Here is an 18217-nt window from a genome sequence, read left to right on the forward strand (position 1 = left end):
CCCCCCCCCCCCCGGTTCGCAAACATTTCTCACGGCCAATAAAATTAAAAAATTAAAAATCGATTGCCACAAATTTTCTCTATGAAGTAATAAGAACTAAGCTGCAAATCATTTTAAGCCAGAAAAAAAAATTTCAACAATGACATTTTTGTTATAAATTGAACGCTTCTTAAATTAAAAGTAAAATTATTTTTTGATGATGGATAAAGTTCTCTTAAATTTAATTATGTCAGAACTAAACATTTTTCTTTCTAAATGGTTGAATGCCCTCAAAATAATCTATAAAATGAGCCCAGGGTGATGCCCATTAGTCTATTTTTAAGTAGATATTACAAAAATAGTGTAAATTTGAATGACTTCTTTAATTTTCAATAACTTTCGCAATTATCAATATTTTTTAATGTTCTTGGGTTCATTTTAAAGCTATTCTCTAGTTTTTAGATGCATCAAATACATAACAATAAAGTTTCTATAAAAGTCCCTTTACTGCCGTGGTGCATACGATACTTTATATGAAATAGGTAAAATAGGTGCCCTTTTTCTGTAAACTGGCGCTTGATTGTACGGAAATCCACTTCATAGTTTAAAGTACTTTTAAAATAAATTCTTTTCACTCTTTTCTTTTACTTCTCACTCACTTCTTCCTCCTTGCTGTCACTTTACGTCCCGCTCACCGCGGTACAATAAAGTGTCACTTTACTGCCGCTCCGCGGACAGGTAAAGAGCGCTTATTCTGCCTATTTCAGATAAGGCATTTATTTATTCAATTTTTTTTAATTTGCCTACAGATAAGATGTTTTCAAATTTTTCCGACTCAAAGTTTTTGCACTGTGATAGGAACATTTTTTAGATTTCTGCTCACAAGCTGATGCGATACTGTAGAAAAATACTCAAATATAAGCACGAGAACAATAAAAATATTGAATATCACGGAAGTTATTAGACATTTAGGAAAACATTGAAATTTACACTATTTTTACAATATCTACTTTAAAAATAGACAAATTGGCTTCATTCTGGACTCATTTTATACCGAATTTTAAGAGCATTTCACCCTTCAGGGAAAACTAATTTGAGCTCTGACATAATAAAAATTACGAGAACTTTATCAGTCATCAAAAAAGAGGTGGTCGTAAACTTTTTCACGGTAGTGTAGTTTAGAAATCCTTAAAACCCTTCAAATTTTATATTAAAACCTTGAAATATGTAGACTAAAATTTAGGATATTTAAATCAGATAAGAATCAAACTTGAAACCCTTTTTTAACGTTTTTTTTAATTTTTTAGGGGGAAAGGAGAAGAGGAGAATGTTTTTTTTTTCAGATTGCAATAGGAACATTTTGTGGTGGTTGTCCAAATTTGGTCGTTAGATTCTTGATTTTATTTTCAGGAATTCTTCACAAATATCTGGACATTGTTTTACATTTTTTCAAATTTTAAATTATTTTTCTTATTCTCTTAAAATTAATTTTTCAAAATAAAGACATTTTCAACTTTCCTAAGATTCTTGAGAAATCGTTTTTAAGCCTTTCACTTTTTATAAATGATTTGAAATCATTTTAAGTTTTAAATTAATTTCAATATTTCCAGAACTTCTAAATATTACTTCAACTTACTCAAATTTTTTCTAGGAATAATAGGTGTTCAATATTTATTATACATTAAAATTCAACAATTTTACTTGTAAATTAAACTTTTTTTTACCAAACAATTAAAATTGTGACATTCGAAGTTTAGTTTTAAACATTTGATTTATAATTACCGATTTTCAGTGAACAGAGAAATACTTCTGAATATTAAGCAATTGTTCTTTTTCTTAATTGCAAAGTTTCAATTTTCAAATTTTTGACTAAGAAAATGTTTTAAATTTAATAAAAGCCATTAATTGTGAATACATTATTTTAAAGATATTTTTAAATTGAAAATATTTTATAATGTTTCAATGGAGCCTTTACATATGTTAAACTACTAAGCCTTTCCAATTGGAACAGCCTAATTTTTAACGCTAAAATCTGAAAATTCCTCAATTTTAAACAAATTCCGAATCCTCGTGTAAGATCATTATAATTTATTCACAGTTGATAAATTAAAATGTTTTTAATCCAAAATTGTAGATTTCAAACGCTTCTATTATAAACTGAATTATATCATAATTTACAAATATAAAAATTCAATTAATAATTTAGAAAACGTTGAAATCAAATTTTTACGTTTTTTTTTCTAAAAATTAGTCAAATTCTCGATCAAAAAACAAGTGCCACATCTCGGTTTTTCCCGGTCTCATAAAATTCCCGGTTTCCTGATCCAGCGGTCACTCTGGAAAAACTTTAAAATATTTATACGGGCAACATAAAAAATGTTGAATTTAGAAATACATATTTTGTGTCGTTTGAAGATTCCTATGGTACTTTAAAATGTACTTTTACCAATCATTTACCGGAAAAATATGTGAGTTAGTTAATTAAGATAATTTTTCAGTGCAATTTTGTTTTTTTAAAATAAGTTTTGCTTATCGATTATATTGATTTTATCATTACTAAAATAAAGCTGAATATCAAATGATAAGTAATATACATTTAAAAGTATCATAGAAATCTTTAAACTAACAAAAATGTGTATTTTTTGTGCATTTCGAATTTCAAGATTTGTTTAGGTCACACGGTATAAATATTTTAAAGTTATGACTTATTAAAAATATTCTCTTTATATTGTAGAAGAAATACTGTGCAAATTATTCCAGGAAAAAAATGTTTAAGATACATTTCAGACCATTAATTTTAATGAAATTACAAATTTCCGTATTCCAGGTCGGATAATGCATACAAAACTTTTTTAGTGGATTGTAAAATTTAGGACGTATTCCTCAATAAATACTAAATACTTTCTTGACGTGAAATAATTTCTTAGATTTATACTTTTTTAAACTGAAAATGAAGAAAATACACTTTCAGACCTACAAGTGGAAGAGTGCCTAAAGTAGAAGAAAGAAAGCAAAAATGCAAATGACTACATTTAAATAAACAATCATGACTTCAAATTTTTTAAATTATTTACGTTTAGGTTTAGTTTAGAATTTTTTTTCAATAATTAATGGGCTCTTTTTGTCAATTTTACAAATCAAGTTTCAGTTTCTTTTTAAAATAAAAGAGCAAACAGTTTTTTCAGGACGTATCAAATTCGAATTTCGGCACTTATGCCTCCTTATTCAACGGAAACCTTCGTACATCATCCTTTTGCATTTAGAGGGCCTAGCAAAACTTAATTTTCGAATTTCCGGAAAATTCTCGCATTGAAATTAACGCTTGTCCCGGGTTTTTTCTTGTGATTGTTGCATTTCAATTTTAAACTCGGAAATTTAATAGCAAATTATTTTAAAAACGTTTATCAAAATTTCGTGTTTATATATAACAAACTTTTCGTAAAAATATAAGAAATAAGGCAAAAAACACAGCACAGGAGATTTCTTTGAGTTTCACTTTTACGCTAACAGTAATAGACACATTTACTGCCTGCACCATGTTTTGTTTAATAAATTTCAAGTATTTTCAACCTCATGATTGGCTAGTATTGAATCGAAAAAGATCAACTTGTTACACACTTTTGCCATTGAATCGTATAATTTAATAATAATAATTTTACACAAAACATAAAAATTCCTACTTAAATTTATGACCACAGATTTTACATATCTGCTCACGAAATCCAGACATTTAACCGTATTTTTTGAAGCTGCACAACATTTTCGGCAAATTCCCGGATATTCCGCATAGCTTGATCCTCGTATAGTGTACAAAAATGCGTTCGAAACAATGAAAACTTATTTTTGCTTAATTATTAAAAAAGTTCAATTAATGACAAAGTCAGTTAATTCTAAGTATCTGTCTGCTTATTGGTTGAGTTACCGTAAAAACAAAGCCTTTTGTATACTTTTTAATAAGCGAATACATCCTTATCTTATATCTTTAATAAATGTAAATAATAGTAGCAGCGGCACAACGAAAATTGTCTAATTTCGGCTTAAATTGCTAAGAAAGCACGAAACTTGGTGTATGTATTCATTTTGACCTAAAAAAAAGTTTAAGACCCAATAAAAAGTATTAAAAAGTTTCAAATTAATAACACCGATTGTTTTCCTGAAAATAAAAACCTGTGGTTTGTCTAAAAAAAATAGGCGAGATAAGAAAAAATTTTGAAAAAAGAATGGTTCCTTTAAACGATTTTTTAACATTTCTTAGTCCATAAAATATTTATATATGGTAGATAACAAATTACCTTATAAAATTAGTGCTTTTTTATGATATCTATTATAATAACACAACCGCAAACTGAATACATTTTAAAGAAAAAGTCCAATGCATATACATTTTTTGTTGCAAGTGCTCAATTTGCCGTTCCTGTGGAGCAATTTTCTTCTGAACATTTTCCAAAATTTGGCTTCCTGACTTTCCCATGATTATTGAAAATGAAGTAGTTACACAATTCATAAGATCATTTATAAAAATAGATCCTTATTTTCTTCAAAATGCCAACTCGCAAACGGATTTTACTTAATAAGTAGTGGGGAGGACGTACGCCAAATGGATGATCGTACCAATATAACGCTTGTGTGATGGAAATCTTGATCCAATAACAATCCTTGGTTCGCTCATTCATTCAGCATACTTTGGAAAATTCACACATATATGCCCAGTAATCTCATCTAGCATCTTACTGTACTTATTATTTGTATGTATAAATCAGAAAATGTCCAAGGGACAAGGTTTCCATCCCGGAGTACTACATAGTTGAGGGCGCTGATATCCGCAATATAATTTAAAAGGGATTTTTAAGCTTCTAGAATTCGCCACGCGAGTGAGCACCTTTTCATTTTGTCTTAACGAGTTAGCATTTTCTTACTTGGTCTCTCCGAGATGAAACCTGATCATTTGGACACGCACATACTAGATATTGAAGCGTAAAAAATAACTAATTGACTCCACATGCGCCTCACAGGTAAATGTTGACTCACGGCACTACTTAAAAATTTCACATAATCCTGCTGCAAGTCCAGCGTATAAACAAAGGACTTGAAATAGTATTGAATGCAAGCGCGACATAGGGCACAGCTTTAAATTGGGACGTTTAGTTCAAAAAGAATATTCTTGAAAATGGATAAATTGCGAAAAAGGGTCAGCTTAATGATTTGATAGACAGTTTGCTTCTGTCTTGAAATCTTTTTGTTGAAGTACATTAGTAGTACAGAGCGTCCTGCCTCAAGAAGCAAATAAACATCTGATACTCAGCTGTTGATGGTATAAAGTGAAAGATGATGAAGTATCAACGCATTTAATTTATTTACAGACATAGCATGTCCTTTCCGTCGTCATCATTTTCTAAAGAAAGTTAGTGAACCATTTTTAATTCAAAGAGAGCTGAAAAGCTGATCAATGTCTTCAATCTTCAAAGAGTTCCATTTCCCATAATTAGATGAACTTTTATATAGTACACACCCAAGAAAAAGTGTAATTCAAAAGTTTAAGGAAAGAGAATACCAGCAAATAAAAGAGCAAGCCTGAAAGAATCTAATAATAAAAACCACCCAATAAAATAATATCGACTTGCCGAAATGACAAGGTTTTATCTCGGCCTATGCGTATTGAAAGAGTCTACCTTGGGAATCTAAATAGCACGCTTTTATCCCGGTGGCAAAATCTGGAACTTGATAATTGCCATGCAAATTGTACGGAACATCAGCGCCCTCTCCGAGATCATTACTTTCTATTTGTACGCTATGAGATAGAACCTTGTAATTTGGCACGTCGATACTACAAGGTTAATTTATATTATATGTTTTCCTCTAATCATTTTAGTGCGAATAAAATTCTTTATCGTGGACATCTATTCTTCTTGGTCAACAGTGCAAGTTTGAACGTCTTTTTTAACCGCTAATCACGTAATTAAAAATTGAAAGCTTAAAGTCTACAAGTACTATAAAGTCTCATTTTGTATACAAAAAATGGATCTAAATTACTGAAATTAGTATCAACAAATTTCAAGTCATAACAATGGGTAGAGCGCCGAATCGATCATCAAGAGATTTTATATCCTGTCCAGATGCTGCCCCCTACATTTAGTTTGATTGAAGTAAAGCCCCTTACATTATTTTTTGTTTCTAAGCAAACAGCCGCTCCGATAAGATGCGAAAAAGGCATTGTTCTCCAGATGGCGCGGGTGTCTTTACATAATAAATACTACGTGGCTGATAATAAAATATCTAACATTGTTTCTGATTCTCGTTATGACTGAACAAAATTTACACATAATTATCGATATGAACGCCGTCTAGACAGAACCTATTTTTTTTAATTCGACTAAATCGAAGTTGACTGCAGATAGGTGGAATGCAAATTAAAATCTCTGCTCCAAGAGGCTTTAAAATATAGGGATATAACTCTAAAACGAACTTCCGTGCTCAGAAGGAAGATTAAATTTTTCTGTTGACGCTAGTACTGAAACATGCAGAATTACGAAAAAAAGGGACTTACAGGTCTGGCAATATTGGACGGTCTGTTCAATAATGTTGATCCTGATTTTCTGGCTGCAGCTGAGTGATTTAGAGCAGGACTGAGGCTTCCTACTCGAATGCTATTACTGGTACTTGACTCTGTTCTTTGCTTTTTGGCTGGGCGACGAATTTCTGCGCTGTCTAATCGTTTTTGCTTTGGAGTTTCCTGAAGAAATAAATATTCGCTTTATTCCGTTGCCTTTTTAATCATTCAAATTATTGAAGTATGTTAAATTTCAGTTTTTAATAGTGGAGTTACTTTTACTATATACCCTAGGAACTGTTTAATTAATTATGAATATATAACATTTAGAAATTGTCAAACAACCAACCTTGCGCATTTTTGGAGTCGTCTTCGGTGTCCTCTTCTCAACTGAGATCGTGTCATCTTTTAGTCTATCAAATAAGGAGTCAGGATCAAGGCCATCCTCAAATATCTACAAAATAAAACAATGACTTAGAAAAATATTTAAAAATCTTAAGCTCTAAGGAAAACGGCTTGAATGTTTTACGAAACTCACCTCTCCTTTAGCAATAAAATCTTCGATTGCCTCTACTGCATCTTTAAAAGCACCTGTTTTGCTGGATTTAACCAAGGTCTCTTTGAATTCATGATAGGGCTTGATGTTCGATTCTTCTATCCATGCACTAAAACAAAAACAGAACTGTTTAAGAGTCAAAGAACAAGGAAAATGACGAAATTATTTTAAAAATAGGATAATAAACATACTAATTGTTGGTACCAAAGAAGAATATGCACTGCACTGGGCCTTTTTTGGTGTTCGAAGGCTTCTTTAAATCCTTGGAAGGGTGGGACACCTTGGAATATTGTTAAAATTAGTATTTTGGATACATAATTAAATTAAATTAGTGGTAAAAGTGTGTAAGGGAGTCAGTTTGCCGTTGGTAGTTTAGAAAGTAAGTCACATCTTTGTGGGTAATGGTCAAAAGTAATCAATAACCGTTATTAGTTATTTGTCGTAAAATGGGGCTAACCGGTTCTTTTTTCGGATTATTTTGAAATAAATTGCAGGAAGGAAACTAAATTAGATATTAATAAATATATAATCTCTATCTGGATCTCTTATGTGTACTATACAATACGGAACATACAAAAATATGGGGCTAAGAAGCTTATTCATAAAAAAGTAAGAGAAAGGGTTTGGAATGAATTTTTGGAAAAAAACAAAAAAAATGTCACCCCTCAGCATAAATGAAGAGGTGAAGGAAGCAAAGAAAGATTTAGTACCCCAAAAATCTGAGGATAAATATGAGCTGACCTTCAAGGAATTTGACAGATGGAGAAAACAAAACGGAAGAATATTCGGTCAGCGATCATCATCATTGTCAAAAAACATTCACTTCATAGGATGTTATCGCACCATTCCAGTAAAGGACTATCGAACGCTCACTTTTCAGGAGGCACTATAGACTCATAACATATCGCGGCATCCTATCGTTGGGACGTCTCGATATGGTTTCGAATTATCTTATAATTTGATGGATTTTCTACTTTTTGAGCACTTGTGAAAGGTATTTTTAATCACTCAAGCGACATGATTATCAAGGGAAGCATTTTTTTCGGATGGTTTATTATAAAATGCTATGAGCCACAAGAATTTATGTGAAAAACTTCATAAATCTGGTTCTGACGTTAGAACATATGATCCATTGAACAAATTCCCAAAAACTTCTGCATTCAAGTTATTCACAAATTATTTGTACATAACCTAAGCAAATTTTCAAAACTGAGGATCTAATACGAATGTACATTTCAGTCGGTGTAACTAAATAAACTGCACCAAACAAGATTTTAAATCACATTTAACATCTGTACAAACCACAACTATCGCTGATCTTACAATTTATTATGCAGGGAGAGAGATAACTAATTATAAAAAATGAAGTTGCGGGTGAGCCGGTTTCTGGCTTACTTAATAACCCGGTACTACGGGGGCTGCGATTTGTTAAGTTCAACGCAGAAGACAGTACCGAGAGTCGAGATATGTCTTAGCTTAGACGCAGTGCAAAGCATTATACACAGTTCACTTATTTTTTTATCATTTGAAAAGCGACCTGCTCGTTTATTTTTACATCCAAATGCCACACACATACCTGGTATTTCAAAATAGTACAGTGAAACTCTTCTATAGCACCGATTTTAGGGCTGGCGGTGAGTGGCAACTAAATCATTATAGTCCGCTCCGCTTTCGTTTGTTCTCGCCTGAGCGATAACTGCAGACACCGCGCAACCCCTGTTACATCTACCTGCGGCATCAATTCTCGGAAGGGCTATAGAAGAGAGGGCTATTGAAGGATTTCACTATACTTAGAACTAACACCTCAACAATGCGTTATCGGGGACTGATATATAGTGATATAATGCCCCTAGCGGCCGGAATTGTCAGTCGCCGTCCTCATTAGATATTTTGACTTCAACAATCAGCTAACTTCACTTCGATGACAGCTGAGAGGGAAAAAAATGGACCAAATGCATTGAACAAAACTATTTCTGTAATATCTTTACAATTAATAATAATTACCATCATTTTATTATGTCATTAGATAGTTCATAATTAGTAACAACTATTTTTCTGATACACTTATATGGAAAAAATTAGTTTTTAAAATCATATTGGCAAAATAGGGCAAAAATGGACCGAATCCCATGTATCTGGTCCATTGTTATCCCCCCAGCAAACAACGAAGTGAAGTTAGCTGGCGACTTAAGTGAAAACACCTACTTGATGAAGAAAACATCCACCGCATCAAAAGGGGCGCTGCAGCACCATAATAAATATGGCCCCTATGAGCATTTAGCAGCAGCAATAACTTTAAAAAAAGTGTGCTTGAGCATAGATAATCTTTTTTTTTTATCAGAATAATATAATTGAAATTTATCTTCTACTTATTTATTAAAGCGAACGATCATTAAACTAAGAGGCTACGCTTTTGAGTGTTCTTACTATAATCATGCCGGCCGTATCAGTTGAATTTCGTTAGTTAGCATACGGATTGACAATGTCGCAGAACATATTAAATCCCCAATATTGTGTTAATAAAAAAGCTACCGATAGTAGCCGCATATTGCGTTTAATAGAAAAACTATTATAGCTTATAGATGTTAAGTAAGTTTGGCTAGTGTCCTGATTCTGTTTTCCCTGTATTTCATAAGTGGCAGATAATAAAAAAATAATTAATATTTAGTGAAAGGTTTTCTGCAGTTTCTCTTTCTTTTGACCAAATGCTCGAATCTACATTGCCGATCACGAGTATGACACCAGTTCATCGATGATTGCTGTAGTTTTTAAAATGTTAATTGTACAACAGCTACATTTTTTCTCTTAAATAGGTTAAAAGCTATCGGAATTCTTTATATAATGAGGCAGGACGAAGTCCTTTTGTCAATATTTTTAAAGAAAGTATTTCAAAAGTGCTGTAAATAAAAAACTTTAAATAAAATATAAGATAATAAACATTTTTCATTGCTGTTTGGACCATTTTGAAAATAAATTTCTAAAAAATCGCACCAAATGATCACCATTATTGTGACACATTTGGCTTGCATGATGTAAAATGTTTAAAGTTGAAACAAAAATGTTGGAAAAATGTTAATATTTTTTCTGCTGAAAGAAATATTTTTGTAATATAAGGAAGCGCGAAGTTTTTAATAAATTTATTTAAATTATATATTCATTTCATTTTGATTACTATTTGCCTTCATCCTGGCTTTTTTTTATAGAGAATTCTGATATCTTTCAACCTCTCCAAGGAACAAGTTTTAACTCATATAATTAACATCAAAAGAACTTAAGCGATAATCGAAAAGCAATCTGATTAACCTCACTCTAATTCTCGAGTAAACAATTAAAAGAAGATAAAGTAGAAACAGAGTAGATTTTGCGACAAAAGAACAAATTTCGATCTTAAATTAAATTCTCGATGTCACAGTTCGTTGGACACCCTGACTCTAAAGAGAAAAATAAAAATGGTTAAAATTTAAATGCTTTTAACGATTATAGGTGACTGAAATTATATAATAACGGATATTTTAAATACTTTTCGGAACGTCCTTAAATTACGTAAAAGCTTCAGGGGTCAAATGTATGGAAAACTTGAAGAATGAATATTTTCAATAATTCAGTTTTTGTTTTGATTACTTCAAAGTAATTAAGTTATGCTATTACACATCCATTCTTAATTTCTATTAAAAGTACAAAATGAAATTATAATTTATATTGTGACTTATTTTCAACTGTAATAAAAATATTGCAATCAAAATAAAAAATATGAAATATATTTAATTACGTAACAAGTTCTAGGGGGAGGGGGTTCAAGGGAATCCTATGCTTTTTTATATTGGGGAGAGGGCGTTAAAAATCTCAAAAAACCATTACGTAATTTAAGAACGTTCCCTTTGGACCTATTTTAAGGGCAAATTTCTGTAGTATCAAGATGGCTCATTCACAAAATTGAAAATATTGCATCCTTGCGAGTGTAAGATGCTGAATTTAGAACAATAAAGTTAAGAAAATGCGAAAGTATTGCTAACGACTTTTAATATTTCTTCAAAAGGAATCATGCATTCTCGAATTTTCATGAGTTTCCTCAACAAGTTGGTACAATTTCGTTAGTAAGATATTGAAATTTAACATTTTAATGAATCAGAGTATTTAAAATAATAAAATGCATTCAATATGGAATTATTTAAACGCAAAATTATTTATACCTTTGGAACCATTTCAGAAAAAATGTATCTGTTATATTTTTCAAATCATGAAACCTTGCAACCAGGTGAAAAAGACTGGTCTTGCAATTTGGAACGATATTACACATTTTTTAACTTAAATTATTCAAGGTATTCAATTTATTTTTCGATATTTTAAACTCTTAAAGTTATAATTTTATTATTTCAATAGACTCAAAAATAAAGTCTTGCCCGTTAAAATTGATGTGGAGACAGTGGAACAGAGTTCGAAAGACGGTTATAAATGAAATGATTAAGAATTGGGATGGTCTAAAGAACGCAAATGATTAATATTAGGAATAGATACAAAGATCTTATCAGCACTGAACCGATATTTCAAATTACATAATCTTCATCTTTTGTAATAAGCTCCTAGTTGCTTATATACATATTTAAATATGGCTCGTTATCTTAAATAATCAAACAAGAAAGCGGTCACAAAAGTGTAATTTTAAAACGTTTAATATAACTCTATTAAGTGCACGGAGAAAAAGGGAGATCCAAAAAATAGCAATGCCCGGTGAGAAGGCTTACACTGACATTCAATTCTGCTTAATAACATACTTTTAAATATTTTTATTTAAGGTTTATCGAATAATTATTCACTAAAAGCTTTTCAAAATACTGAATTGATCACTTTACAATTTACATAATTAGGGCTCATTTCCACATAGAATGTTGTGGCAAAACATAATTTTATAAATTTTTACCACAATTTTATTTTATAACGATAAAATTAATATGTATAGTATTTACCAATGAGGTCATGCCGTTTCATGCCAAACCTTCAGATGTTTTAAATTTTATGCTTTGCGGGTGTTCATGACACGTACAATACAAGTCGTTTTTTAATTTTATTTTAGGTTGTGTTTCACCAAATTTAACTTTGTAAACAGGACGGAAATCGATTTCATTTTTCTCATCTTCCGGATTCAAAAAACTGCTCTATCCAGGATTGGAAACAGTTGAACATTTTTAATAATTTTTCTATGTAATTCTACTTACTGGGTGAGTACCACCAAAAAGGATATATTGTATTCTTTGTACCAACCCTAACGATTTTATGTAAAAAAATCATCCTTTGAATTTTACACTTGACTGCTAGTATTCAATTTTGTCTTGTATTATATCAAAAACAAAGTCTCTTTGAAATTTATTTTCTTCGTAAAAATGTTGACTTACATGTGGAATCATAAAAAAAATAACAATAAAACTCTTAATTCATGTTGCATAATTAAACGCAAATTAAGATGCTGTAAAAAGCTGCAGACTAAATTCTTTAAACATGACTAAAGCAATTGAAATTGACGCTTGAATGTGTCCAATTATAATAATGACTTACAATATTGAATCTAATATGTATTTTTTGTGATTCATAATATCATTTCAAAGTTTAAATTCTATCATTTCTCTTGACCATATTTAAAATGTTCAAAAAGAGCGGTCAGCATATTACCTGACGTAAGGCATGAAACCAGAATTCCAAAAAGACTCCAAAAACATATTAAATATTTTCTTTGGTTGAAGGCTTTTTAGAAACAAATCAAATTTTAAATTTTTAAGATTTTTACAATTCAACTCATCTATCGAAGATAAAATATGTCAAACTATTCGTTTCGAACGGGAAGATAACTCACAAAATGTAGATATTGTGAAGTTACAAACTAGAAGGCACCTTCAAAAATAGTAACTCTTGCAAATTCAAGAAAAAAACAATTATTTACATTTATGAAGCTTTCGAACAAATAAGTAATTTGGTAAAAGGGTTCTAGTTTTGGTGTAAAGTAGTTGAAGAATATAAATATTGTTTCCAAAAAAGTTGTTTCTTAGATCATAAGTGTGGCAATTTTTCCAAGGTAACTGGACTTAATACAAAAATAAAAAATTTTCTAATAAAATGTAAAATTATGTGGCAAAGAAAGACTTCCAGTTTGAATTATGTCTCATGTATTTCATATAAATATCAGTGTCTGCTCAACCTTTCTTTTCGCGCTTGAATAATTAATATTATACTTTTCTGTGACATTTAGGTTACCCTCATTATAATAAATCCAATAAATAATCTATGAAATCAAGCAGCTTTTGAGTAATCGTTCAATACCTATTCACCTAAAAAAGCAATACGTCCTCATTGTTTAAGTCTCTACCCTTGGTTAGCTCTAGAATCCGAAATCAAATAAAATACTTTCGTAAATCAATCAAAATCATCGATACTTACACGCGAAATTGACAACCATTTCCAGCAGACGAGAACCGGTTGATCAAATAACCCAAAAACACAAAAAAGAAATAGGTCACTGACCTCCGACAGGAATACCCAGAAACAAAAATATTCACTGCATCGGAAAACAGAGCATAATTGAAACGAGAAAACGTATTAAACGTGTAATTATATTGAAGAGGTACGAAACCGGTGAATTTAGGTTATAATTTCACTTTATGCGCGCCAATTTGAATTTGAAGAGCGGGTGTGGCGGGAGACGTGCACTACAAGTGAAATCACTGAACATCAACAGATGTAAGAAGATGGCATTTTAAAGCACAGAAGTTTTCAATGAAGACTGATCAAAACCGAGTACACATTTTTGCGACGGGCAACTTTGAAGTTGATACGCGCGGGCAACGAAACGGGTAGTGTGAGTGTGTGAGGTAAGATGAGCCGTTAACGAGCGGCAAATGCAACTCACCCGACCAGGCCACGGCGAGAATCCCTTCATTTTGGCCCTGAAATCCAGAGAACAAGTGATTAGTAAACGTCACAGATCCTTCTATCATTTCGTTAATGAAACACCGGCAAATTCGAAAAACACTTGATACACACCATACTAGATCACCCAATTTGTAAACCTCAGACATTTTGACAATATCTTACTCTCCTTTCACTATCGGCAAGCAACTGAAGCGGCCGACTGACGAGCAAGCGAGAGCGTCGTTTGTGTACTACTATCCTAGTCAAAAATGTAACTCCTAACTCAAAAGAACAACTAACCTTCTGAAAAAGTTCCTTTTGGCTCAATAAAAATAATTTCGAGCATAATCAGTCACGATCTTATATTTTTGACCGATTTGAATACTGATTTTGTTATTTTCTATGAAATTTTAAAACTTTAGGGGAAAATATGATATTTCGATTTTAATGCAAAACAGAGCCATTTTGAAAGACTCGCGATGTCTTGCATACTAAATGTGTTAGATCTCTGATTTAACTTTGCCTTTTTAGTTAAAAAAAAAGTAGTTTTTCTCTTTCAGGAACATATTTTTCTTAGAGATTTTTACATTTTTTGATTTAGGACCAAGAATTTGCTGACATCAGATCCGGTACTGCTTTGCCGGTAAAGAAGGTTCGACCAATAAGAAGTTGCAAGAATGCGTTCCAAATTAGGTATTTCAAGTTGTGACGTTCGCTGGCAAGATGTCTGCACGCTGAGGGCCATGCAATAATACTAATCCTATGAGAGGAAACATAATTTTTTAAATAATTTGGCAAAAAATCATTTTTCACAGTAAGTGTATTCGGGTATTTTATTTTATTTTTCAAAAGATACTTAATTAAATACCAAACTTATTACAAAAAAATTATCTACTTTATTATACAATTGAATAGCTATTGAAAAATAAAAAAATTAGAATTGAATACACTTATGATGAAAAATGATTTTTTTTCAAAGTTATCATAACAGTAAAGTTTCGGAAAATGCATTTGGTTTTGGTATTATTGTTTGGCCCTCGGCGAGCAGACATCTTGGATATCCCCCACCTAACCTGAAAAACATAATTAGGTAGTTTAGGTTGAGTGGGGGAAAACAAAGATGTCTACAAGTCGAGGGTCAAACATTAATAATAATTGCATAACAAAGAAATTTATTTTTTTAAGAACTTTAAAAAAAAATTTTTCAGAACAATCAAAATAGACAATATACAAAAAAGATGGGTTAACAAACATACAGTTGAATTTTAACCTGAAAAGGTCAATTTTCATTCAATAAAAAAAAACGAGTTTGTAACATAATTGTTAAATTTTCAATTATAGAAATTAATTTTCAACTAAAAATGGAATAGTTCAAATTTCAGATAAAGAATTGAATTTTCAACAAAATAGTTCATTTTTGAACGAAAGAAATTAATTTTTAACCAAAACTGGAACAGTTAAATTTTCAGTTAAAAAAATTAAATTTTAAACAAACGAAATCGAATTTTCACAACAAATAGTTAAATTATCAACCAAACAAAATGAATTTAAAAACAAAAAGAATGATATTCTTCCAAAAAGAATAATTTTTAACAAAATACATTAATTTTCAACAATATTGATAAGTTTTGAACTATTTTCTATTACATGGAGTATAATATACTACTAAAGAAGACGAATTTTCGAGAAAACACATGAATTTTCTATGAAAGAGATTCATTTTCAACTAAAAAAAGGTAATATTTAAGAAAATGGATATTTAAGTATTCAGTTGAAAAAATGAATTTTCAAAACAAAACAAAAAATGATTTTCAACAAAATTCATAGATTTTCAAACATATTGTAAGACTTTAATTTTCGACTAAAAATATATATTTTTAACCAAAATTGAAATAGCTTAACCTCCACTACAAAATGTTGAACGAAAAAATAGTTCAATTTTCAACGAAAGATATGAATGTTTAACTAAAAGAGATACATTTAAAGAAAAAGATAATTAAATATTCAGTTAGAAGTTAAGACTTTGAAACAATCAGAATATTATTTTACAAAATTATGTGGATAAATTTTCAACAAAATACATACATTTTCTCACGCGTAATTGAATTTGAAACCAACCATAAAAAAAGTTTGTAAACAAAAAATGGAATAGATTAATTTTCAGTTAAAAAAAGTTTTAACAAAATAGTTGAATTGTCAACTAAAAGAAAATGAATTTACAAAAAAAAATATTTTGCTACCAAAAAAGGTGAATAATTTACCAAAAAAGGTGACTAATTTCAATTTCATGTAGATGCGCCCCATGAATTTCTGTTTTCAACTAGTTTATCTATTTCATTAGTATATTGAGAATAGATAATCTTTTTATACTTTTATAGATTTCTTGTGGATTTAAAAAAGAATAAATAAGCATAATAAATTTTCCAACATACATGCTTTTCCCAATTTTAATTCTAATTGAAGTATGGATGACTGCTAAACCAATAGCAATCGTGATAAATAAAAATCATGGGAATTTAACATTTTGAGTTTAAAGCTAATATAAAACTTCAATTCAACACCTCGTACATATTTTCGTATAAAACCGTTATAAAATTCACACGTAAAAGGTATTCTTATAGCATTATAAGTTACATAATTATATACTTTTCTAATAGTGTTATTAAATTATAGATTCCTTCGTATCTCTTCGATCATTAAATAAAACGTTTAACTGAAACATTGAAAGTTTTATGAAAGAATGAAACGTGTCATTAGAATAAATTTTCAGAAACATTCGAAAATTTGACAATATATTAAATTCAATTTTAATCGCTTTATTTTAAACAAAAATTATGAATCTTCAAATTAGAAAATAAATGTTCAATTTCATCTTTTCGCGAACTAGTCGAATTTTCTACAAAAAAGACAAGTTCCCAAAGAAAAACGTAATAGTTTATATTAAAAAAAAAGGATTTGTATTTTGAGTTAAAACCAATTGAATTCAACTAAAAAGACAACTTTTTAACAAAATAGTTGAATTACAGATTTAATCGGAAGGGCTATAGAAGGCAGGGCTATTGAGGGGTTTAACTGTATATTATCACAATTCATAAAATATGCATTAGTATTAACACAGATGTATTTTCATGGCCTACCCTAATATAATGGAACGTTCCGGGAACGTGCCTGAAACGTTTTGCGGGAACCTTTGGAATTATCTACAGAGTAACGTTTCAGGAATGTTCCCGAAGGGTGTAAAATGTCCGTCGCTTGGGAACGTTCCACTGGGACCTGTGGGGAACCTTCCATTCTTGTTATTTTTAATAACAATTATCTCGTAAACCGTAAGAGATAGGTTAAAACAGATGTCATTTTTTAGTATTGAGTACCGAATATACTACATTGTAATATGGTATCTACATCACGTTCAGGGAATTTTCCTGGGACTTTCCAGACACGTTCCTGGAACGTTCCGTGCTATTAGGATAGTCTTTATAATTTTAAGAAGGTGCGCGTACCATAAAAATTTTTGTATTAAACATTTTATTGCAACTTGTGTCTTTTTCATATATTTAATTTGTTTATTTACAATGTTATTGTTTACGATTTAAGCAAATATTTTAACAAATTCAAACAAATTTGATTATAAAAAATGTTATTGTGACTTGTGTCGTTTTTCCAAAAAGTTTATTTTTTCTTTCTAAGCCTGGAACCGCGTGGGGCCCGCGACTCACAAGCTAATTTTTTATGATATAAATCCTACCCGAATAATCAGCTGAAAATTAATTAAAATTAGGATGTGGGGGCCATACCTCTGAGAAATAAACAGGAAGTTTTATATAGTTTAATCGGGCTACATAAAGTGTGTTGGACCTTGCTACATATTAGGCCTTGTAATGGCTACGAATTGATACAGAATTCAATATTTATATAATTTTGTATGAAATTCATTATTAATATGTATTTATTATATATTGATTATGTAATTAGAGTTTTTTTTAATATTTTGAATTTTCCCGCTTTAATATTTGAAATAGTAGGTACAGGTAGCAAAGATCTTTGTTATAGGTATGTCACGTTGTGATGTCCGTTAGAAAGATGTCTGCACGCTGAGAGCCAATAAGTAATGTCATTTGCATGGAAAGAAAGTTTATTTTTTTAATAACTTTGAAAAAAATTATTTTTTACAATAAGTGTATTTAGAAATATTTGTTTATGTTTCAAAACATATTCAACTACAGAATAACGTCATTATA

The 18217-nt window shown here is 30.4% G+C and overlaps 1 protein-coding gene across 1 annotated transcript in view; it reads right to left on the reverse strand.

The window, feature by feature from the left end:
* The window catches only part of LOC117175825 (putative oxidoreductase GLYR1 homolog), a 72846-nt gene extending 58637 nt beyond the window's left edge, over nt 1–14209 (reverse strand). The window contains exons 1-6 of the mRNA XM_033365585.1: nt 14112–14209; nt 13978–14014; nt 7274–7362; nt 7065–7191; nt 6876–6980; nt 6524–6709 (exon numbers count right to left, since the gene is read on the reverse strand). Coding sequence (XP_033221476.1) covers nt 6524–6709; nt 6876–6980; nt 7065–7191; nt 7274–7362; nt 13978–14014; nt 14112–14146 — 579 coding nt within the window. The 5' untranslated portion in view covers nt 14147–14209. The remainder of the gene's footprint in view (nt 1–6523; nt 6710–6875; nt 6981–7064; nt 7192–7273; nt 7363–13977; nt 14015–14111) is intronic.
* Between the last annotated feature and the right edge of the window lie 4008 nt (nt 14210–18217).

This window comes from Belonocnema kinseyi, chromosome 7 (assembly GCF_010883055.1).
Source record: "Belonocnema kinseyi isolate 2016_QV_RU_SX_M_011 chromosome 7, B_treatae_v1, whole genome shotgun sequence".
NCBI classification, from domain to species: domain Eukaryota; kingdom Metazoa; phylum Arthropoda; class Insecta; order Hymenoptera; family Cynipidae; genus Belonocnema; species Belonocnema kinseyi.